Here is a 23,737-nt window from a genome sequence, read left to right on the forward strand (position 1 = left end):
CAAGTTCTGTGGCTCAACACTTTCAGATAAAAGGCTTTAGTAAAGGTTTTAGCATTTTCCATAGAAAACTACAGCAAAATTGCTTCAGAAACAAATGAGAAAGTGTTGGGTCTCTTTGGAAAGTAAGATTGTTCTTTTTTAATTCCGGTATAGCTCACGCTCATTGCTGCCATTTGACTTCTCCAGACAGTGCTTTCCTGGGCCATAATTAAATATGTAGTTTTTAGAAGAATAAAGATTGGGATGCTCTGAATCATTTGTTAAGTGAATATGCCAAGCACTGGTCTGGTTTGGAAAAAAAAAAAAAAAAAAAAGTTGAGTTTTTTTGAGCAATAGAAAAACAAACTCACTGCCATGGATTGTGAAAGAAAACAGACTCAGAATGAAATTAGATGAAAAGCTTGAAATTAGATGATACCACAGTAGTTGGATGTATAAATTTGTATATTTGCCCATACATAATATATTCTAAATTAACTTTTCGCTATTATTTTTGCTCATGTTGTCTTGACAAGTACAGTAAACAAGGAACTTTGCACAGTATGGGGCGGGGGGGAAGATTTTCAGATAAAGTTATCCTTCTAAATTAAATGCGGAAAGATACAGTTATTGCCCCCTTCCCTCTTGCCTGTCCCTAATGAAAAACAATCTTTGGCTATAATGGTGTGTTGACAGCCAGAGCAGAACTTGGAGGGGTGGATTGAGTTACCCCCTCATTGCAAAAGAAAAAGGGCTGATTTTGTCCAGCTGTTGTGCAAGTCTTTGGAGCTGGATGTTTCCTGTCTTATTGGTTTACACTCCCAAGATACTAGCAGTCTGAAAATGCAGGTGAAACTGGGCTATAGCACTTCCACTGGATGGACAAAATGAAGAAATAGGGAAAGAGAGAGAAGAAGTGAATGTGCCAGGAGTGGAAGGCCAGTGAATTTAGAGCTGAAGATTTAAAAATGGAATCGTCCAGCCTGGTGCATTGGAAATCAGTTCCATTGACCGCCCTCACACTGATTTCCTTTGGCTCCTTAAAGAGATGCTGCATTAAATAGGAAACTTGTGTGCTGCCATGTTTCTATTGGTGACAGAATGCTAGCTTGGTCTTGGAAAGGTGTGGTAATTTTGAGTATTTCCTAGGTTTTTCTTCTGTATCCACAATACATAGCCCATATTGATTCCTTGTCTGTGCAGTGTGTGTATACAGTTTTATAAACATTCACTCCTCTCTGCACAGTGCAGAAGTCAATAAAAACACCTGTGTATACATACATGAATGTTTATATGTATCTGTGATTGTATATACTTATATGCAATATATTTATGTTTGTACATATATACAATTATAGTAATGGTAAGTGCAAAAGTAACTTTCAGAACAGGATAAGCTCTACCTTTTCCTTTTGAATGCTTGGATGTATGGAGCTGTAGGTATGAGACTGGCAGCTTTGAAATTGAATGGTGATGGTGCAAATGGAAATCACTACAGAAGGGTTTTGGAGACGATATAGCCTGTAGACCTCATGCACACCATGTTGCGGTTATAAAGTTCTCCCAACATTTACTTTGCTTTGTGTTATACAGAAAGCCCAGCTACTTGGGCTTACAGGCACAAAGTGGTTTGCTTGAAGAGCTGAAATATTCTCTGTCGAATGTTTATGTTTCTGAGATGTTTGAATGTGACATACCAGAAATACAACCTATTGTTGAGGCTGTCTTCTGTATAAAATGGCATGCGTTACCATTGTATATGAGTCACTCAGTTCCTTTAAATATTGTCATCTTTGAGTGGAAAGGGGATATATTTTGAGTGTTTGCAGAATACCTTCAACCACTGGAACTACGATCTGGAAATTGCTGTGCTGTGTTCTCACACAGCCTGCCTGCATCTCAGGCAAACTTCAACACCTTAAAAGAAAATAGCACCTGAGATAAACACAACCACGTAATTCCCACAAAATCAGAAGTAAAGGCAGGGAGCTCTTGGGGTGGGGGGTGGATGGGAATGGGATTTATGCTCTAGGGAGTCAGAGAAAATGGCAACTAGAGAAGTTGTGTTCTCTCCTGTTTATTTTCACTCTGTTGCTGAATCACAAGGATTTTTTAACACATAATTCATAAGTTTTATGCATGAAAGTGCAATCTTTTTTTGGGAAATTTTATATTTGCAAGGGATTTCCTCTTGTGTTGCATATTCTATATATGTTTTTCTTCCTTCCAGTTGTATTGCTATCCTTACGGTGTGAAACCTCAGGAGTCCTGTTTCTTAAAAGTTTATCAAAGATGTGTTTCTTTTGCCTGGGCTCAGGTGTATTAGGAAGTAGATTGCGTCAGTGCTGTAATTCAGAACTTTGTTTTCCACTTAAGTGCTGTCCTGAGCAGAATTCTAATACAGAGCAGGAGCCAAACCCAGTGCAAACACATGCTGTTCACCAAACAAGAAGGTATTTAACTTCTTACAAAGAAGGACTCTTCTAGTGAAAATTTCTTGTGTTTCAGAAAACTTCCCAGTAACCCCCTCAGAGTTCTAAGTGTTGGGTTGTTGTTTTTTTTTTAATTTTCATAAAATTAAATATTTTTCAAAACGGTATTTTCTTTGAACCCAAGTCAGCCTTCTCACTACTAGTGGACTGGCTATTCTGGCACGATGACAGTTTGCTAGGTTTATTATTAGTTGACATGGAGAGAGTAGGACAACTGCTACTAGCTGGTAGCTAAACTACTCTGACTGGATGCAGACATTGGAACTTAAGTCCCAGTTTCAATAAATATTTAGTTACACAGCAAAAGAATGATCTGCGGCTTGTAGCTGGATGTAAGCAGCTGAAGTTCAGTCTCAAGGTCCAGATGGGACAGAGCAGGGATGTAAATCTCTGGGTTAGTGTGGCCCTTATTGTGTGATCACAGGCTCCTATACCTGCATGTTTAGTTTTAAAATTGCATATGTTGGGGGTTAATCTGTCTTGTCTGTTATCTAAAACAGCCCATAAACAATGGCTAGTTAGTCAATATCCCATTACTGGTATAGGTAGATATGCTTTGTTTCTAATTAAACATTCATTGAATACTGTTGCTTACCCCCCAACAAATGCTGGACTTTCAAAGTTCATAATTGCTTTCACTAGTCCTGCTCCTTGCCTTTGTAAGACTTCACGTAAGACAGGAATTCACGACTAAAGAATGGCTGTGCAATGCCTAAAGCGATCTGCATCATATATGGATTTTGGTTGTTAATGGCACTGTGTGTGGTCTGTATAGTTTTTCTGCCCTTGTTTACCTTTTTTTTCCAAATAAATAAAATTTAAAGAGAAGAGTTTATTAGCTCCTGCTGCTTACTATGTACTTTAACACATAATCCTCTGTTTGTGGTGTTACAGTAATCTTTATAGGCATTAAGTAATTGATGTCACAAGCACAGGATTATAACCACGGCTCTGCAATTTACATAATAATACCACAAACTATGAAAAACCTGCATGGCAGTTTGTTACCAAAACAAACCCTTTAAAATGCTGAGTTAAATTGTGGAATGAGTAGAACCCGAGCCCTTGCTGTGTAAGTAAGTACATAAGCTTCATTTAAAACGTGCACATAGCCACAGCCACCTTTCTCTTAGTGGAACTACAAAGAAGCTTGATTCCAACCTGGATGTGGAGTCAAACCATGGAGAAATGGGCCCTGTTCTCTTCCTTCATTTCTTGCAGGCCTAAAGCTTTAGGGGAAGAGCAGAACAAAGCACAGACAAGGTATTGGCTGTATCATCCATCCTTTTCCCCCAGTCTTTACTGCGGGAGAAATACCAGTGTTTGTGTATGTATTCCATACACTTGCATACCCTGCGCAGGCTGTGGAGTGACTGGAGCACTAGCTATCTGTGCATGGATTTGTCTCAGCGTTTCAGGCTTGAATTAACAAGAAGGATAGAAGTCTCTGAAATTGGGAGCTCTGAGTCAAGTTTGCCAGTTGGGTTCAATAAAGTGATTGGATTTGCTTGCCATATTTTGGCTTGGGTTAAAAAGAGCCTGTTATTAGCTAATCAGGGTTGCCCTTTTACATGCACACCTGAGAAGATGCACTGTATATGCATAGTATGTGTCATCAAACCATAAAGTTGTCACTGATCTGCCTTTCTGTTGCTTCACTGAGGTGCATAAGGATGCTTGTTATTTTCAGATGCAGGAGCACAGAAAACCGAAGAGGCTTTCTGTCATCATAACTCTCATTGGCAAAGTTAAGGATCAGTTCATTCCAAAGCAGTTCATTCCTCCTCTCATTCTTTTCGGAGATAAGACAGTGTTAACGACTTTTTGTTGTAATTGTAAATATTTATAGTGAACTGAGGGGCTTTTTCTTTTGATTTCTAGTGGTTTAGTGAGAATCTGGATACTATCTTTATGAGCGCTCTGTATGTAAATAAGGCAACCTATAGAGGTGTCACTCAAGAACATGTGGAGCAGACGGTGAATTTGTGTGACCAGCATGAGCGTGCACGTTGCAAATGGCCTCTGGGGCACAGCCACACAGGTTACTCAGCCTCCTGTGGCTGTTGCTTTGGGCAGGGATCCACTGCTTCTGGTAGTAATCTGCTCACCAAGCCTTTGGGGCTGTGTCCTACTGCTGCTGCCGTAGGCACTGCAGCGTGCTTGCATGTTTGCATGTGTGCCCGAAGATACCTTGCATGGCTTTTCAGTCTTTTCTTAACCTTCATTGTATTAATGTTCTTTCTAAATAGCTCTTGAGCATAACAGGACTGTAAGAACATTATATGTGAGTGTTGTGTTCTTGAGAGAAATAGTTGAAGGGGGCGGGGGGCGGGGGAAGGAGGGGTCTTAGCTACTTGTTCGGCAGTGTTTCTGAAAAATAAGAAAGTCCTTGGCACTTGGGTTTTGGGAAAGATAGACATAGGTGTCAGATATTAAGTAGAAGAATATGTGAACTGGAAGGATAGGTAAAGTAGCTTAATGGTTTGGCACTGCCTTTCAGCATTTGGACTTGGGTTTGATTTTAAAACAGAATTGAGTTACCAAATACTGAAACAATCAAATGTCTGTAGAGGTCACTGTTAAAATGGTTTAAAATGCTCATTATAGCTCTTAGCATGAGCGATAACATATCCCAAACCAATTTATAAATGTTCTCCCACACCTACATCATCAATAATTGATTCCACAGTGTAGGCTACAGCAGATGCAATTTACTAAGATCCCAGTCAAGTGTCAACAAACTGACTGGTTCATTTTATCATTATACCAGGAAACTTTAGCAGCCAATCATACAGGAAGTACAGAATGTGAGATCTTGCTTCATTATAGGAGCAAAAGTCTGATTTCAGGATGGAAAGAAAAGATTACTGCTTGGCATAATGTGATTCAAAAAAGAAAAAAAAAAGAACCTCAAATCATTAAATTATCCGTTTTAACAGGATTTGAATCAGTAGCTTATTGGGGTCATTGCTTAAATGAAGAGTTTCTCTTTGGAGATAAGTCTTGCACTCTGATGGGAAGGAGGGGGCAAGTAGCGAAACTTGCATTTGAGAAACTTAGATGTGAAATGCTCACTGAGTTATATTTACTTTTTTCTAACACCTTCCTTTATCTAAGCCTTCATTAGAAAGTTAGGTTTTTTTCCAGATGTTAATTAGCCCTGAATAAACTGTCCATCAACAAACAACCAAAAGGTTTACACTCCTTCAGCACAGAAGTTTCTTTTCCACAGGAGCAGAGCACACCGAGGTGCACAGCTTGTCACCTGTCAGGCAGCAATGCGAAAGGATGGGGCACAGACTTTTGCCTCTCCCCCTCTGCTCCTTCTGCCCTCTCCCTCTCCTCCACTGTCAGTCCCTCCAGTGCAAACCACCGAGGCTTGTGGTGGTGCTTGGGGGCAGCTGTGTTGTCCCATCCACACCATGCCAAGCTGCACACTTGGGAGCGCTCTGAGATTTTTCTGAACTTTTGGGTTCTTTCATGATGTAATGTTAGACGATAGCTTTCAAAAGCATTGATGTTACATTGTGCAATAATAAAGACCTTAGAAACGTGAAAGTCACCTTTCAATATGTACTCAGCTTTATTTTGTGAGAAGATGCACTGGTTTCAGTTACTTTTATGTCAACACATTTTAAAGAAGAGAAGCGCTAATTTAGAAGTTAAAAGGAAAAGGCACAGTTAATAACAACTTGTGGCAAGGCTTCCAGGAAAAAATAATAAAAATCATGCACTTGATTTCCATTTTAAACCCTCTGCATTGCATAGTAGATTGAAGGTAGTAGGGAGAGACACTTGTTCACATTAAAATTAGATGGAAGAGATCAATAGCAGAGACCAGGCTGGGTAAAATACATTTAGGAAGAGAAAGTCCTCCTGTGGTCCCAGAGTCAATTCCAGCTTCACGTGGGTAGACTATAGCAGGAGATGTTATGAGATGGGCAGCCTGCCTTCGGGTTCATAGCTGCAGAAAATATTGCCCGCAGTCGAGGCAGTGAAATGGCACAAACACAACAAAAGCTTTCTAAAGCTGAAGTTGGTCTCGTCTCTGGGCTTTGGAGTTTCGTATGGAGACTCAGAGCAAGGCTGGTATAGATGCCCTCGGTGTCTAGAGAACCCCTGCTGGAGCACACCGTCTCCTGGGACGTGGCTGCACAAGGCTGCTGAAGGAGCCTGCAGCACAGAAGCCTCATGTGTGTGATACCCGGGTGCCTGGCTGCCACCTCCATCTCTCCTTACCAGCTCTGCTGGATACTGGGGGCTTGGAGATGATGTGCTGGGATAGAAGGCAGGGGTAAGGATATCTTTCGGATCCTGGCTGGAGGAGGCATGTAGGAGTAGGAAGATGAGTTTATAATTGCTTTTTTTTATCACTCTTTCTGAACTATATTGACTTTATACTTGACACAGCTTTGGCTGGCAAGTGAGGCCCAGATACATTCAGAATTAGATATGACTAGGCTCATTCTTACATGAGAAGAAAATCATCGGTTGCTACAGAAACAGCTCCATATCAGTCTCGTGGGGCATCTTTGCATCTGGCTTTTTTTCCTTCTCTTTTGCTAATCTGTAGATAAGAGTCAAAGCAAGTGCAGCACATCCCACATCTATATAAAAGGTTGGAGAAACTCTGCAGAGAGCAAAGTGTGAAAGAACATCTTGTAGATAAGCTAAACTTAAATGAATGAGTTAATTTACACCCCCCTACAGGTTGTTTTTTTTTCTAGTTTTGCAACTCTCGCTGAGTTAATTGAGGTGAAAATTAAATGACACCAGTCAGCAAATATTTTAAAGACCACCAACATCAAGGGAGAGAATGGAGGTACTCAGAAAGGGAGTTACTAAGCAAAATTTAGGAAATTATCTGAGGGGTGAGGTAGAATCTGTGTTGAGAGAATTGCGTATTGCAGTGGAATAATAACCCAGACTCAATTTCAGGCAAGTTGTTTAACCTGATAAATTAAGGATTTAGTTAAAAATAAGTGTATATTATGGGTGAACAGGGACCATTCTGCACACTTCAGACCAGCTTACCAGCGAGGTTTTTGAACTGGTTTTCTAAGATGTGATGAATTCTTGATAGTTAGTAGATTAATATTTATTAAATGAATCAATGCTTAATTTATGAAAAATCTGCCTTCCTTGTATTTTAATATGATTTATTACTCATCAGTGCTTATTGCATTAATTAAAGATTGTGTTAATTTTGTGGAAGTGAATGCAATCTGCTGCAGGTTTGCTGCAGAGCCCTAACGCGCGGTGGGGACGGTGCCTCTGGGTAGCACCAGCGGCGGAAAAGCGCAGGAGGTTGGAAGCTGCTGTGAATCACCAGTGGCCTCTTCCTGCCTTTGGGCTTTCAAATAGCCAAAAAGTGGAAATGAGGATGCTGCCCCTTAAGGGTAGGACAGGATTATAGCACTAGAGATGCTGTGGTGATACAGGGAATCTTTCAGTTTGCCTCTTACATATTATGGCTGATGCTGCAGAAATCATTTTAGTGTTTCTTAAGGAATGCCTTTTTGTCCACATAGGTGAAATCCAGCCTTAGTGATATGGGAAACTCTCACCTCGCTCCTGACCAGGGACTAGAGTCATTACATTTCAATGCTCAGGTTGTAAGTAATTCATGGGACGGTAGGTTGCCTGAAGATTGGGATAGTCCCAAACATCTCTGCAGGGGCAGGTGTTTGAGAAGTGGAAAATTACTAAAGGCAGAACAAAAAAAAAAAAAAAAAAGCCAGACATCTTGTGAGATGAGTCTTTTAAGAAATCTGTCAAAACAGGGAGAGGGTTATCGCGCTGGAGGGGGCCAACAGCTGCAATTTGCATCTTTCAGCACTGAAGGGAGAAGCAAATATATAAAGCCCCACAGCCGTGATACTTCTGATGAAATTATTTTATTAATCTTTGTGACACTTGTAATGTCTCTCTCTAAATTCAAATTCTGCTGCTTTTATAGCTACTCATAAGCGTGTCTGTATGTTTTTTTAAAAAAATCCATCTAGTTACTAGACTGCTTGCATCAGGCTGAGCCCTGGAAACGGCAGAGAGCTAGCCCCTGAGATCTGAGAGCAGGCTTGAATTTCTGAAAAGGGGTTGTATCCATAATTAGTGCATTTTGCATGTTTACATGCACAAATCTGGAATGCACTTTGCCGCTTCCTCCTCTCCAGGGCTGGGGTGAGTGTGCACAAACCTCCCTTGCTGAGCCAAATTAGAGAAACCTCTTCAAGGTCTGCTGAAGGTCAGAGCAGAGACATTTTTTTCCCTCTCCCGGCGCACCAGGCAGGCAGTAACCACTGTGCTCCAGCCCGGAGCGTTTGGGTGGAGCCAGTGCCAAGAACCTGGTGGCATTTCAAATCCCTTGCAGCAGTTAGGTGTTAGATGCAAAAGATCAGTGCGGCTCCACTTGAAGTCAGAGAAATAACTTGAACTTAATGTTCAACACATACACAAAGATTTCCTGGCTCTGGAGTTAATTTGGTTTTGTTTTTTGTTTTTTGTTTGTTTGGGGTTTTTTTCCAAAGCCAGCTCGAAGGCAGTGTCCAAACCAGAAAAAAAGTTACAAAATGAACTTGTAATAATTTCATTTTATTTCCCATTTTGTTTAGCCTATTCTATATGCTCTTGTTTTCCTGCAGTACTAAATTAAGCTATTTAGGGGTTTATTTAATGTTTATTTTTACCCTAGCTAATAGACTCTAGTCAGGACTGGGGGCCAGCTGGGCTACATGCTTTTCTCTCTATTCCAGATCTCTACATTTTGCAACCTTCTTTGATGCAGGGTGTTTATATTCCACCTTTTTTCCCAGCAGAGAAGCTTTCACAGAGTGTAGGCTTTGGATATATATTTTCTGCTCTAGCTGTTCATTAGAAATACAGCATTTGGAGTTCCAGTTGTGCTGAGAAATGTAAGGAAAGCTTTTGGGCCAGTGGGTGCTAAACCTTGGCATTTTGTAGCTTTGTACGTATGAATCACGATTAAGGCACAGGATCTATATAAAATTTAGCTCATTAGAAGATGTTTCGTCTTACAGCTCCCGCTGGGAGGTGGGTCCTTTCCTTACACTATTGCTTGTTTTGCATTATTGCTCCCTGGAAAAGGAGGGTGGGGTAAGCAGCCCCCAGCAGCAGAGTATGGACAGCATTTCTGAGTGGTTCTTGTGGAGGTGACACAAGGCAGCAGCAGGGTCTTCTGCTCCATTTTACCATTACCCTGGCACGCCTGGAAAAAAGCTTGGCATAATCTGGCCTTAGTATTTCATATTAAAACAAATGTAATCAAGTCTACTGCTAAGGTCATACTCAGAATGACTTAGCAGAGTTAAAAGAACAAGGAGTGCTTATGAAAGCGGACGAGAATGAATTTTCTCATAAATATGATTTGTGTTGTACAAGAGTTAAGGTACTGAAGGCCAGGAAGGTTTCAGAACATGTGTTTTTTCAGCCTGATACCCCACTCAGCTTCCCAGCAAACCACACTCACTGTTGGCCATATAGCTCAAGTACATTTAGTGGATCATCAGCTGTGTCCATACACTTCAGCCAGTGAAGCTTTACTTATAGAGGAATGATGGGTTTGGAAAGGAGTTTCATCAGTCATAATTTCCAAGGAAGAGTGTTCACAGTAGGGAATACCAAGTCAATGTTTCCTCCTCAAGGACTTTCAGCTGTCACCCAGGGAATACAGTGAATGCAGTGATGAGAATTAGATTAGAGAAAGATCAATAGTGCTGACAATAAATGAAAGTAACACAGACATTATTGAGCAAATTAGGAGAGAGGAATTAAACTAGACAGTATAATCTTCAATGCCAGCTAAACACACTAATGTTGGACAAAGTTAGGGAGAAGACAGTAAGTTAGAAAGTGCTTTGAAGAAGAGGCAGTAACAGTATGTCTGTGAGACGGGGAAAGCCCTGCTAGTAGTGGAAAGCTCTCGCCCACAGAAAGGTGGAAGAGGATGATAATGGTCCAGGAGCATATGGATTTGAGTGGCAGGGTACAGAGAGGCAACAGTGGGGAGATCACCTAAGGCTGGGAACATGGAGTAGGCAACAACCTTGGCTACATGTTACGGGGAAAGGGAACCTCAGATGCACCCCACCGTCACAAAGGCATTAGCAGGATAGCTTGTTCCAGGCAAAAAAAATTTCCTAACCTTCTTGTAGTACGGGTTGGTTTGCCCTGTGAAGGTTTGCAGCACTTCCAAAGAACATTCATCTGTTTAAACTTGATTATTTGCCATAATAACTCGCTGCATTTTGCTGTCTGTACACATACCCAGTGATGATCAAGTGTGGCAAGCTTTTGGGGTGAGGGATATCTGGTGGCAATGAGATCCATGGGCTGACTGCGCTCAGCATGAAAAGAAGCTTTCCTTTTATCAGTCTTGAGTTTGTCTAGATCCCTTTACGTGTCTTTGAAAGGTTCACCCCAAGGCGATATAATTGTGTTTGATCACATACAGGCTATGAGTCAGTGATTGATATGAATAAAGAACTTAGAATTTCTTGTCTTGGTTCCTTTGGTTCCTTGTCTTCTTCCCTGTGGAACCAGAAATCACTTTTATAAATATATCGGTCCATCCCTGCTTCTAGCTATCCATTTCAAGTATATGTTCCAAAAAAAAAAAAAAAAAAAAAAAAAGAAGTAACACTTTGTAAGTGCAAATAAAAACATATTAAAAGGACTGAGCAAGGGTTTTTTTTCTTCCACAGGAAGTACATGTGGATTCCATCCAAAAGAGTTACTGTGAGCCATGTAACTTGTAATTAATTCTGCTATAAATGTCACAACACTTACTTTGCAGGTCTAAGCTGACCCGCTAAAATTAGTCCCCTTTTAACAATTCCTTTTATAATTTGTTTTTCAGCAGAAACGGCAGCTTGACCTCCTGACAATAACCAGCCCTGGTAAGTGAGCTCTGCTGCACGGCTCTCTTCTCTTTTCTTAAAGAGATGGTTGTCTAAATGTGTTTTTTCCCCTGTCTCTGACATGCAAAATGAAAAACACTGTTCCCCAGAAAATCTTTCACGTAATAACAAGTGACAGCTATATTGTGCTTGGCAAAGCCCCGGGCAGTTATCCATTCACAGAGCTGCCTCTTCAGACCTTTACTCTATGAATTTGAGTGCTGATATTTCTTTAAGCCTCCTGGGGTTACAGTTAGCGGTATATCTGCAGGGCAGATGCCCTCGAATTCACAACGTGTGTTCAAGTATCACAGAAATGCAAGTTTGACTTTTCTTGATGGCAAACGTGAGCGGTTCGGGGAGTAAGGAAGCGGTGGCCCTCTGCGCGTGGTGGGAGGCAGGAGGGCCAGGCTTAGGGCAGAGAACCCCCAAGTGGGTGAGAAAATATTTAGGTAAAATTAAAATGCTTCAAATGACCTGCTTCATAATGCCTTTTGTCATTTGCCTATTGAGGAGATAAACTAAAACTCATTACAGTGGGAAAGCGTCGAGCTGTTTGGTACAGTGAGTTTCAAAGGCCTCAGCGCGGTGATTGAAATGCAGGTCGCTCGAATAGTGTTCTTCTTTGATGGCAGCTTTTAAGGCCGGGTGGCTTTTAATTTATTACTATTTTTCTGGCTCAGTTTCTTTCCATTAGCTGCCACAGAAGTTTGCTGCCCACCAGTTTCAGATGTACACTGTGCTTGAATGGTGCTACCTTTTGGTTAACTTTTTTAATTTTTCAGATGTATGTAGGTATTAAGCTTTCAGGTTCACTTTAACTGGGACTAATGAGTCCTGGATTTAACTGGGACTAATGAGTCCTGGCTTTAACTGGGAATAATGTGTTAGCGAAATGAACAGGTGTTATGGGAAGTGAACAAAATGTGACACACATTTGCTTAGATAACAATTTTGCATCAATAATTGTTCTGACACTCTAAATGTAGATATAATCTGTGACATGGTTTCTCCTTCGCTAACCTTGTTAAAATAATAAGAATTAAAACAAGGAGGAGGAACACTTTTTGGGACAGATGTTTGAGGCTATTGGCAATTGCATCACATTTTTGCATGTTCACTTTCCATGCAGTTTGCAATTATGTTAATGTATGCTCAGGGCACTTGCTGATAAAAGCAACAATACAGTGCGATACAGCCATTGTCACTATTCTGACTGTAACTTCAAGGACAAACATGGCACATTTTTCATTTTTCGTATCTTCAGCATTCCTTATTTCTAGAGGAAAAAGAAAAAGATCTCTGAAGGTCTTAATCATAAGAAGCACTGAGATCTTGGGCAAGGGCACCAAAGTCCACAGACATTTTTTTAATAAGAGAAAAAGAGGGTTGGGGGACCAAAATAACTTACCGTGAGACTTTTCTGTAGCATGAATTTTTGATACCTTCCTCATAATTTCAGATATGGAATTCACTGAGACAATGAAAGGGTTGACTAAATTGAGGTTGTGCATAGATGTAATCATAGTAAGTACCTATTGCTTCAGATCTCAGTTTAATACAGCCATCTACTAAATCAACACAGCAATTAGTTGGAAGGATCAAAATAGTTTTCAATAATTGCATAGGTAGACATAACTGCACTAAAGGGGTGGTGGGAGGGGTGTGGGTGGGGAGGAGAAGCTTTCTGCAACATGCATTTTTTCCTGAAATGCAAGTTTTACCCTTTGCTATTTAGCCAGAAATCTACAATAATTGGCTAAATAGGAAAAAAAAAAAGATGTTTCTGCCATGATTATATAATTGGGTGCCTACAGTTTTGCTTTCAGAAAAGGTATTTTCAAAAGAAGCCTGACGCTGGATCAGGCCAAACTTACCTAAGAACCTAAAGCTGAGATTTTTCAGAGGCTGAAAAAGTTAGGCACTTAATTCCTAGTAGGATTGGAAAATGTCAACCTTGTGGATTAAAGGGTCTAGTCTGGGCTCTACAAATACAAAAATAAAATAAATCATAGTTGTGAGGCTTTTATCTATCTTTGGAGACTGCAACTTTAAAACATTTCATTCTTTGAGTCCTTGCTCTAAGATCTGACATCAACAGTCTGCTTTTACGAAGTTGTGATACCGTTTATGATGGCTGAGATCAGCCATAATCACTGTCATGCCTTAATTTACTGATTCAAATTAGGGACTGGGCTATTTAGTTGCAGCTGTTAATCCTGTGGGATTTATTCCTGTTCTCCACCTTGCCGCAGGCAGGCAGCCTTCGTTTGTGGAGGAGGTCGCTCTGCCTTATTTATAGTATGAAAGTCCTCCATGTCTCACAAGCAGTATCAGCCACCAAAGCCCTATTGCTTAATTGTAAGAACAGACAAAGGACTTCAAAACCAAAGGTGACCTCTGTGATGTGCACTTTTGTCATGACGAATATAATTTTCCTTTTGCGTGTCTGTGAAATCCCCAAACCAGTTTTTGTACATCTAGTCAAGAATTGATGGTGATTCCTTGCAGGTATTTACAACAGCTCTTTTGCATGTGCCACTAAAAAAATTTCCAAAAATTGAATCAGCCAGTTAATGACAGTAATTGCAAGGTAAAATAATGCTATTAATGTCAATTAAGGGGTGTTGAGACACAAGTGCCAAAACATTCAGAAGAGAGTTTCTGGGATCATAGAAACCTTAACATTACCTTATGGTAGTCGTGCTGTTCCCCAAGGCTGTGGCCATTCCACAGTTCCCCAGGAATCACTGAAGGGTAGGAGGTGGTGCCTGTTCCTCGTGTCCCGACGTTGTGCCCAGCCCATGCAGCGAGGGTGACCTGCTGCTGCCTCTTGCCTTACTCCAGGTGGCTTCCAAACACCCAGCAATGCACGCACGGAGGAACAGGTGCTTGACTTAAAAGCACATTTGTATGTTAAACTGGACAGGTATGGATCATTAATCTGTAACCTGGACCGGGGGCGCTCTGTAAAAAATGGGGGAGGAAAAAAAAAAAAGAAAAAAGAAAAGAAACGCAGAGGGTGAGAGCTGCAGCTCCAGCTGCAAGTTTTGTATGCAATGTACAGAGCTGACCTATTCCACTGCCCCTAAGAAAACAGCTATGGAAAGCTCCACAATGCACCCCAAACTGGAGGAAGCCTTTGCTTTGCTGTGGGTCTCCAGAAACAGCCAGGCACAAATGATGCATAGGCTGGGAGCAAGCCAGACTCCCTTATGCTCAAATATATTCCTTTGAAGTAAGTGACACCCATGTAAAATGTGGAGGGGAGTTCACTGCTCTGCCTTACTGCTGAGTAGCTGGAGAATGTTAAGTTAAATTTATCAATGCTTTTGCCACACTCTTTTCTTCTTGCCCCTTGACATGTGAGTTACAATTAGACTGTAACGTGCTGTACAGTTCAGGGTGCCGGAGTCAGAGCTGATGTGCGCAGTGGGGTGGGGGAAAGACGTTAAAAATTCATCAGTAGCTGGCAGGGACATGCTGGCAGGGAGTGGGACATAACGAGATTTAAGTTTTGGTAATTTAAATTTTCGTTAAAGTTAGTTTTACCTCTGAGTTTGATCCAAAACACTTCCTTAACACTTCTCGTTGACTTTGGGTTAAACCCCCAGATCTTCAGGTGTTTTAATTTGGCCTTGCTGCACAAAGCAGATGAGAATCTGCCCTTAATTTCTATGTGATCGTGTTCTAGTAACACTTTGAACATGGACATACATCACGTTTTGTGGTAACCACTCAATAGTTGCAAATAAGATATCCCTGTTTCCATAGCTTTTCCATGGAGACAAAGCTTTTTGCATCTCCTGTGTTTACGATAATAATACAGCTTTCCAATTTCTCTTCTCAGTAAGGTAAGCTCATCTCCCTCTGAAGTATTTTTTAATTATTGATACCGTAAATGGAAGAGTGTTGGAAACTATTGGCTTTGAAAATAGCTAACATGTGATATTATCCAAGACCCATCAGGAAAATTCTTTTGAAATTCCCTTTGATTCAGCCGTCCTAAGGGCTTTAGCCTTCTCCACCAGTCTCTCTACTGCCAATTTAAAATAATACTCTCTTGAAATCAGTGCAATGTCAGGAGAAATTCATCAGCACCGTAGGTGCATGTTTCCCAGATGTATATAAACTTACTGCATTTGGCAGCAGTAAATTGATTGCATTTAAAAAACCTCGGGTAGTTGAATATTCCATAGTGCCCAGCTTAGCTACGGCATGGAATATATTTTAAGTTTCTTTCAGCTCTGTTTTAGGTGAAATAAAGTAAGAGCTGGCTCTGTAATTCCTGCCTTTTGATTTAGGCAAATTTTCCTCTGACCACATTAGAGGTTTCCATGCAGGGACAACGTCAGGTATTCCTAATCTCGGTGGAGTGGCATTGAGATTTGATCAGAAATGTTAATGACTTTTTTTGTGCTTCCCCCTAATATTCAAGCTCTTATGCTTTGAAACAGGGGAAAAAAAAGCTTGATTTTAAAAGTATTTATCAGACTGATCTATGTGGTGAAATATTCTCCCCCCTTTAATATCAACAGGGCAGCATGCTCTAAAAATGTCTCCATTTCATTAATTTGTGATACACTACTACCCTGAATTCTTTTAAGGTGGCTTTAGTTTCTGCCATACATATTTTACAGCTTTAAATTATAGATATAGGACTGTTGCCTAGTTAATTTCCTCTGGTTAGGAAAATATATTTCTACTCTCCTGGCATTGCATAAAGTGATATGTGGGATTTGCTGTATTTTTTAGCTGATTAAGTTTTGCATTTCTACATATTACTGCTTATGAGACCTCAAGTAAAACTATATAAAGGAAGGAGAAGTTTTATAGTATATTCAAAAGTTTCATTTAACTATAAATTCCACCACTAAGCCCAGCTACAAGACTTTTCCATTACCTTCCTGGATAGTCTGGCTATCTACTTCTTTCTAATTGAAGCATGAAAATAATATGAACTCAAAGTCATGAAGCTATAAGACAGGTATTAGTAAAAATGATACAGAGTAATAAAATGTGACAGAAAGTTGTTTGCTGCTAAAACTCAGGTACTATTTTTGCTAGTCCTTATTAATTAATAGTACATCGATTTTGGTCTAAGTATGCGTCAAGGGATAGCGTCTTGCACTTTTAAACAGCCTAACATAATTACTGTTCATGTTTGTTAGTGAAGCTTCACATGCTATTTTATTTGGAAAGGTGGTAGAGAAAAGAAGTTACTTATCTTTCCATTAATAATTGAGTCTTTTAATGTTCAGTGATGGATAGTGAAACTACTTCTCATGTCACTTATAGACTGGGTGTTAATCCACTCATTTGCCCACAATAATGTAAAATAACTTGGGGGACAGTACCTCATTGCTCAGCAAGACAACGGACCCCAGATGGTTGGTTTGAACCGACAGTACAAGAATTTCTCTACCATACAAGTAAAATATATATTTTAGTGTCAACTCAAGGTGAAATTCCTGTGTTGTCAGTCTTCACTGAACATTAAAACTACAGGAAAAAGTTTGTTCGACTTAGTGAAACTTTAGCCAGATGATGTACTAACAGAAAGCAGAGAGAAAATGTGGAATTTTTTTAATATTTTTTTGTGTGTGTGAGTGCCATTAAGTTGGTTTCAGCTGTCCTGAGGCTAATCAGGAAATTTGACTGTATCCTATTCCTCATCTTTACTGTATTCAAAGAGCTGTAAGAACTCCCATTTGCTGTGATAAGAAGTAATATTGCTGCTTGTAATTACTTATTTGTGCACATCAGTACCTTCCTAGTTCTTACTTAAACCTCTCCATTTGCTGGAATAACAACTGCAGAGATGCTACATACTCACTGAACAGTGTTGCTGTTCCCACCATCTTTTCCCTGCACAGGCAGTCTTCACTCACATCACATCCCAAGAGAATAAATCCACCCTGATCTTTCTGCCTGTCCCCTGACCTATCCCCATCTGTCTCCCCAAACACCATCTACATCCTTCTCAAATATCACAGTTTTGAGATGTATTGAAATGACACTTTCTTGATCCAGTAATGAAACCAGAAGTTGTTTTCCATTTAGCTGCAAAACATTTACTTTTAGTAAGGCTGCTTCATCCCCACCTTTGCATTTTAAGAAAATGACCTTTTTTTTGGATACATGTAGAATAAGTGATATTTGCAAAGTCAAAATAAGACTGCAGAGAAGATATTCTAAAGGCTAATCCATTACTTTTGAAGAAAAATATCAAGCTTTTCCACAATACCTTATTATTATTATGGGTCACCATGATGTTTCCATGCACCTTGGCATGTCCCTTTAATTGGATCCTTACATAGGAAGGTCCAGCACAGTTGCATTGAAAGCTGACATTTCTAACTAACTGACCTTTTCAGGCCCAGTGATACTCCTATAATGATTATCCTCTAGCATTGTTTGGGCACAATACCACATACTTCACAGCACATAAAGAATATGTTCTTTGAGAACTATTCAAAATGCCCAATCTCAAGTTAGCAAAATGAGAAAATTGGGTGCAAACATTCATCAGAGTGTTATTGTGCAGGTATCGATTTGAATGCCCTTTCATTTCTCTGGGAAAAAGTGTTGTATTATAGAGCTGTAAATTAACTTCTGTTCTGTTTTTTTTCCCAGTAAGTATAAAAAGGTCAAATTCATTCATAAGGCTGAATAGATTTGCAGGATATAAGCAATAAGATAGCAATCAACCTTCAAATAACCTTTAAAGAGACAGTATCTTTTCTTATGAACAGTAATTGATCTTCTCATTAAGTCACTGCATACCTTTTGGGGCTCACCTAGGCAAAAATGTGTAAGACCCGTGACGAAGGGATGTCAGCTAGAAAAAAAACAGGAATAAATCCTCACGTGGAAATATAAATATTTTACAGGTTTTGAGGGGTGTAAAGTTGATGAAAGGATTGACACCGAGATGTGAATTCTTTGACTTGACTAAGGCTGAGCAAAAAAGACATAGGAAAGACCTCGAAGCATGAATTTGGTATTAGTGGGGATGATGATGATAGCATGTTCGTACATGCCTGAAACCTGAATACATCTTCAACTTCCTTTTTGAATTTAGTGGCTAATGTTGGAGGGTGATCATTGCAGTTTCCCACCAGCTGCTGTACATACAGGGGGGTGTACGTATAGGGGAAATGCTATGCATCACGTCTGGCTTGCCACCATGTATTGCAGTCCCTCTTTTAAAAAAGAGCCAGATTGTCAAGTAATGACTTTCTTTGCACCACGAGTGCTTTTTGGATGCATGGGGGAGTTAATCATCCCTGCCTACGCAGAAATAAAACCTGTGTCCAGCTTGTTGTAGTGCTGATTCCCCAACTGCAGCCTGCTGTAACCTTCACACAGTCCTGGGCTGTGTCTGCAGCTCCTCTTGTGTAAGCGAGGGTGGTTAAAGGGCTGCTGGAAATTTTTTCAAGGAAGTGCTATTTAGCCAGAGACTCGTTTATACAACAGGGATTGTCGATATAAGATACCAATCAGAAGATTAGTGTTTTGTCCATGTCCATATTTCATTTCTGCATGTAAATCCACGTTAAGTTTTTAGTGTTATTTTTATGAATTGCCCATACGCTGAGGACTATCTGTGCATAATTGATTACAATGAGTTGTCTTGGTTTTTATCTTTGACCGGAATTTTCAAAAGCAGCAAGTATCCCAGGTGACGAGGCTTTTTATACTGTAAATGTTTGCACATAATGCTTTCTGTTTTACTTCACAATGTGCAGAATGAGCGTCTGGCTCATTTAGAGAGAGTGAAAATGAGCAATTCTGTGCACAGGTGTATTGTGTTCCTTCTCTTTTTGTGTAAGCTTGAGGAAAATGTAAAATAGTATCTTTTTCTTTTCCCCTTCAAAAAAATCCCTTCCTTGAGTATCAGATGTTTTTAGAAAGAATGGAAAGCTTTCTTCCTTTTTAATGAAATTTTAATTGCAAGGGCATCTGTATGGAAACAGTCTCTTCACTTAGGAATATTTTTGGTTTGTTTGTTTAATTATCTGCTAAGTGATCTGAACAGGACTTAGTGAAAATCAGTGTAGTAAATGTCTGGAAGACAGCAGAGGATTATATTGACACTACAAAATGGAGTACAATGCAGAAATGCATGAGCTAGCAGAGACCTGAATAGCAGAGCCGTGCCGCTCGCAGCAGACTCGCCAGTGTCGGTCCAGATGCCGACAAGCCATATTATCTGGGTGCTATGCCCGAGATAAATAAGCCCTGACTCTGTTTTTTTGTTGTTGCTGTTTATTTGTTTGTTTTAAGTGGCTTTAGGGCACTGTCATTCCAGTGCTGCTGAATTGCACCTGGATCTGAACCTTTGCTTGTGACCTTTTTTTTTTTTTTTTTAACCTAGCATGGCACATACAGCTGACTGAGTTTCATTTCTATTTTAGTAGCACCCATGTATCCCAGTCCATAAGGATGTTATTGTATGGGATGCAGAGTGTGATACCAGGCAGCCCCTGAATAGTTGGTGACTTAAATAGATAAAGCAAGGGGCAGTGGGCAGGAAACCTGGGAAGAGAATGTCAAAAATAAAAGATTATTTTAGTAGAACTGCATTTCATTTTTGAGAAGCTGCCCGCTACTTGTGTTTGTCACACTTCTAGACTCTGTAGCCTCTTTGTTACCCCTTTCCTCCAATCTCTGCTGTGACAGAAAATGGCAAAACAGTGATGATTACACAGCTACAACAGATGGAAATGAGGAAGAAGGGAGCTGGAACTGCACAAAGGACTTTTTCTTAGCTCATTTGTTTCTAAGAATTGTCCATGGGCTCATTTTTTGGTATGCAGAACATTTTCTGTTAAAGCAGTCAGTCAAGGTCACTGGGAAACCCACAAGAAAGGATAACCTAGAGCTTTTATTATTATTTTGAGCTTGTAACTTGAAAGGCACAAAGGAGTTGTTAGTAGAGATTTGAATGGAGAAGGTGTGATGGTTTTGTGAATTCAGACTGAAAGCGCAGGATAACCCATGGTGGAAAAGTGACTTGTTCATCACACAGCTCAGTGCAGGATTGGAGGGAGTTATCCGAGATGCTGCTAAATGAGATAACGTGAGCACTGTTAGGGAGTAGTATCACTGCAGTGTCCTTAAAAAGCAGGTTAAAGGAAGGTGAAATGCTGTTTTAACACCATGGTTTGCTTCTGACGTTGCAGATAGCTGTGATATCTATACAAGACGCTGCACTGGACCGCATCAATGCTGCGAGTGCCAGGACAGAGAGAGCTGGCAGAGGAGCCAGGGGGCGCGGGGAGGGGGAAGGGGCACCAGGCAGTGTGGGACAAGGTCTGCAGTGGGGCCTGGGGAGGGCAACATAAACTGTAGAGTTGTATTTGCTGGGCTGTGCAAATCAAAATGAAAGCAAGTGTGTTTGAAGACAGCAAGGGATCATATTATTCTTGATGGTTTTATTCTATTACCTGCCCTGTTACACAGCTGCCTCTATTGTCCTTATCCTCTGGGGACTACCAGAAGGAAGGAAGGAAAAATTATCTGTAAAGACCTTGATTTTCCTGCCCATCCTCCAGGTAGCCTCGGAGCGGTGCGAAATCCTGCCTTGTTTCTGCCATCCCCTGCACTAAACCCTCCTATCTGCGGTTTGTCCCAGTGGTTGTGAGGGTGTAGGGCCCATGGCTGGGTGTAAAAGGCATCCATCCAGTTACTGAGACCTGCTGCAAATTTGCTTTGGGATCTGATCCAGAGCACTTAAGTGGCCTCTTACTTGGACCAAACCTCCAGTCGTTGTCAAAGTTTTGACAAACCTGACACTGAGAGCAACTTCATGCACTGTTAGCATGTGATCCTGAACCGAACCGCCCCACTCCAGGGGATGACTTGATTTTTGTTATTCAAGCACTAAAATAGCTTTCTATATACTAGAAAAATTTCCTAAATGTTGCAGTTTGAGTACCTGGGACAGCTGCTTTAGGCTCTGTGCTGGATCACCAACAGCGGGGCTGGACCACCAGCAGTGGCATGGCCAAGCGAGATGTTCCCACCCCTCTGTCCCCCTGCACCCAGGCGCAAGTGGTCACCTCTGTCACAGCGCTGGCTTTCACGCCGGCCATGTGGACACTTGTGGCATCTTCAACAAATGCCTCTCGAAGCAGGAGCCATGGTGCGTGTGTGTTTGTACCTAGCACAAATAGAGATGCTATATAATAGTGCTGCTACTAATAAATATAAACCGTATAGATGTCAGGTTGCCTTGAGAATGTATTCTCCCCACAAACCAGGCGGCTCTGCTACGGTGTTCCGGAATTAACTGCAGGAGTATTACTCTCTTAAGGCTTTGTGTTATAGTTCTGTTTTCTTCACCTTTAACCCCACAATGGATTATGACCATACTTTCTCTTATAACTAAATGCTCTTCTGTCCTTTGACAAAACAGATTTGTGTCTTTTCATAGCTTTCTGTAGAGGGCTAATAATACATGGGAAAGCTTTACTGCCCACAGGAGACTTTGCCTGGCTGTAATAATAAGAAATGCTGTTGAAAAGTCATGATCAATGTTAATTCAGTTATTTTTCATTTTCTTTTTTTATAATGAAATCTTCTACTTTGTGCATTTTATCCAGTGCTACCCCATGAATTGCTTGTTGGAGAGAGGGGTCATTGGTTATAAAAATGAATTCTTGTTGTTTGTCCTCATACAAAAATACCTGCAATATTTTGAAATGATGAATTTAAGGGGGGAAAAAATGTGGAATCTTGGATGTAGAAAAGATGTAAATATTGTTTTCCAGGTTTTATGATTCCCAGATGCCTCCTCTAATTGCATAGCTAACCCTGAGTTTATTAAGTTATTTTCCAGAGTCAAACTCATTTGTAAACATGTCAGAATAAAAACTAAATGTAAAAAACCAAAACCTTTGGATTAGAATTCTGGAGTGATAAACAAACTAATTTAGAATGTATTTGCATGTAATTTACATGTGCCAAAATAGGCTTGCATGTGGTTTGTAAATACAGGTCTTGAATCTATTTAACATTACAGAATAACACAGAAGAAATTAATTGTAGCTTAAAAAAAAAAGGTTAAAATAATAAAAAAATGGCTTAAAACGACCCATGTTTGAATGGGATTCAATGTGCAGAAACTGGTGAGGAGAGATAAGCACACAGAGAAAGCTGTAAATTCTAGCAGCAACATCTGTAGTAGTTGGAATACTATATTTTATAGCAATCCCTTACCTCCCCCCACGGACATTACTATGGCATGCAGTATATTTATTATTCACTTTCTGCAAGGGATGTTTTCCTAGCACAGCCTTAAAAATAAGGTCTGTTTCCTTTCTTTTAATGTTCAGACTCGGAACAAGTCTGCCAAATCAGCTTCCATTGGAAGCATCTTGGCTAGTTTGGCTCATACACTTTGGCACAAGATAACAATTTATAGTTATTCCGGCTTATTACAGTGGTACCAAAGGATTGATCAGCAGGTAAATCCTCTACATTGCCTGGTACAGTCTCCATCTGGAGAAGACACGTTGGTCACTGGTGCCTGTGAGTCTTCCAGCCTGAGTAGACAGGGCAACTTCAGAGAGGGAGAAGAAGCCAGTGAGCGGCGTTGGTGATGGGACTTATAGAGTGATGCTGAAGGGAGGGGACACTGAGGGAGGGAGAGGCTTGGACTGATGACCACAAGGAGGTGGCAAGGTCTTGTCAGGAGTGTCTCAGGTGCTCAGGGTGCCAGATTCACGTACTGGTTATTTCTGTTGTTGCACCTGTCAGAAGGAGGTTCTGGCTGAATCCTCCACATTTTTTCCACACAAAATGCTGTGTGTCAGGTGGCAGGATGAAGGATACCATCTATGCCTGCTGCTTCAGAAATACACAGGACAGAGGGAAACCATCTGTGGAGATTTGAGGTACAAAGAGTGACATCAGCCATGGCAAGTAGTGGGTCTTGTCTTGGCTACTCGGCTTCTGCTCCTACTGTCAATGCTGAAGTATATTCTGGGCCTTGGGATTAAAGCAGCCATGGTTTTGAGGGAAGCGGAAATGCTCTTTGGATAGACAGGGATTGAGTAAATCCAAATGTAAGGACTGAACTTAGTAGTACTGAAATGCATTGCTGAAGTTATGGGGGAAAGGATGCTTTATTAACTTTAAACAAACAAACAAACAAAATGTAATGCATGTTTTCAGGTTTGTCTTCAAATACCAGGGAATATCCTTTTCTATATTCATAGCTCAGCAGCCTAGAGTTTAAAAGCAGCAGCAAAGTGGCCCTGCAACACTTGATCTAACGGGGTCTGTAGAGCTCATTGGTTTTGAATCCCACTTGTTTTCAGACTTTGCTGAGAGTAAGTAAAG

General features: G+C 40.5%; 1 protein-coding gene across 7 annotated transcripts in view; it reads left to right on the forward strand.

Moving 5' to 3' along the window:
* Positions 1-23,737, forward strand: part of LOC130156627 (BEN domain-containing protein 5) — a 965,146-nt gene that overhangs the window by 505,392 nt on the left and 436,017 nt on the right. For 5 of the 7 annotated variants that reach the window (XM_056355197.1, XM_056355193.1, XM_056355196.1 and 2 more), the window contains one exon: positions 11,347-11,386. In XM_056355197.1, the coding sequence (XP_056211172.1) occupies positions 11,347-11,386 (40 nt within the window). The remainder of the gene's footprint in view (positions 1-11,346; positions 11,387-23,737) is intronic. The other 2 variants (XM_056355198.1, XM_056355194.1) reach the window with 1 other exon arrangement.

The sequence above is a fragment of the Falco biarmicus genome, chromosome 11 (genome assembly GCF_023638135.1).
Source record: "Falco biarmicus isolate bFalBia1 chromosome 11, bFalBia1.pri, whole genome shotgun sequence".
NCBI lineage: Eukaryota > Metazoa > Chordata > Aves > Falconiformes > Falconidae > Falco > Falco biarmicus.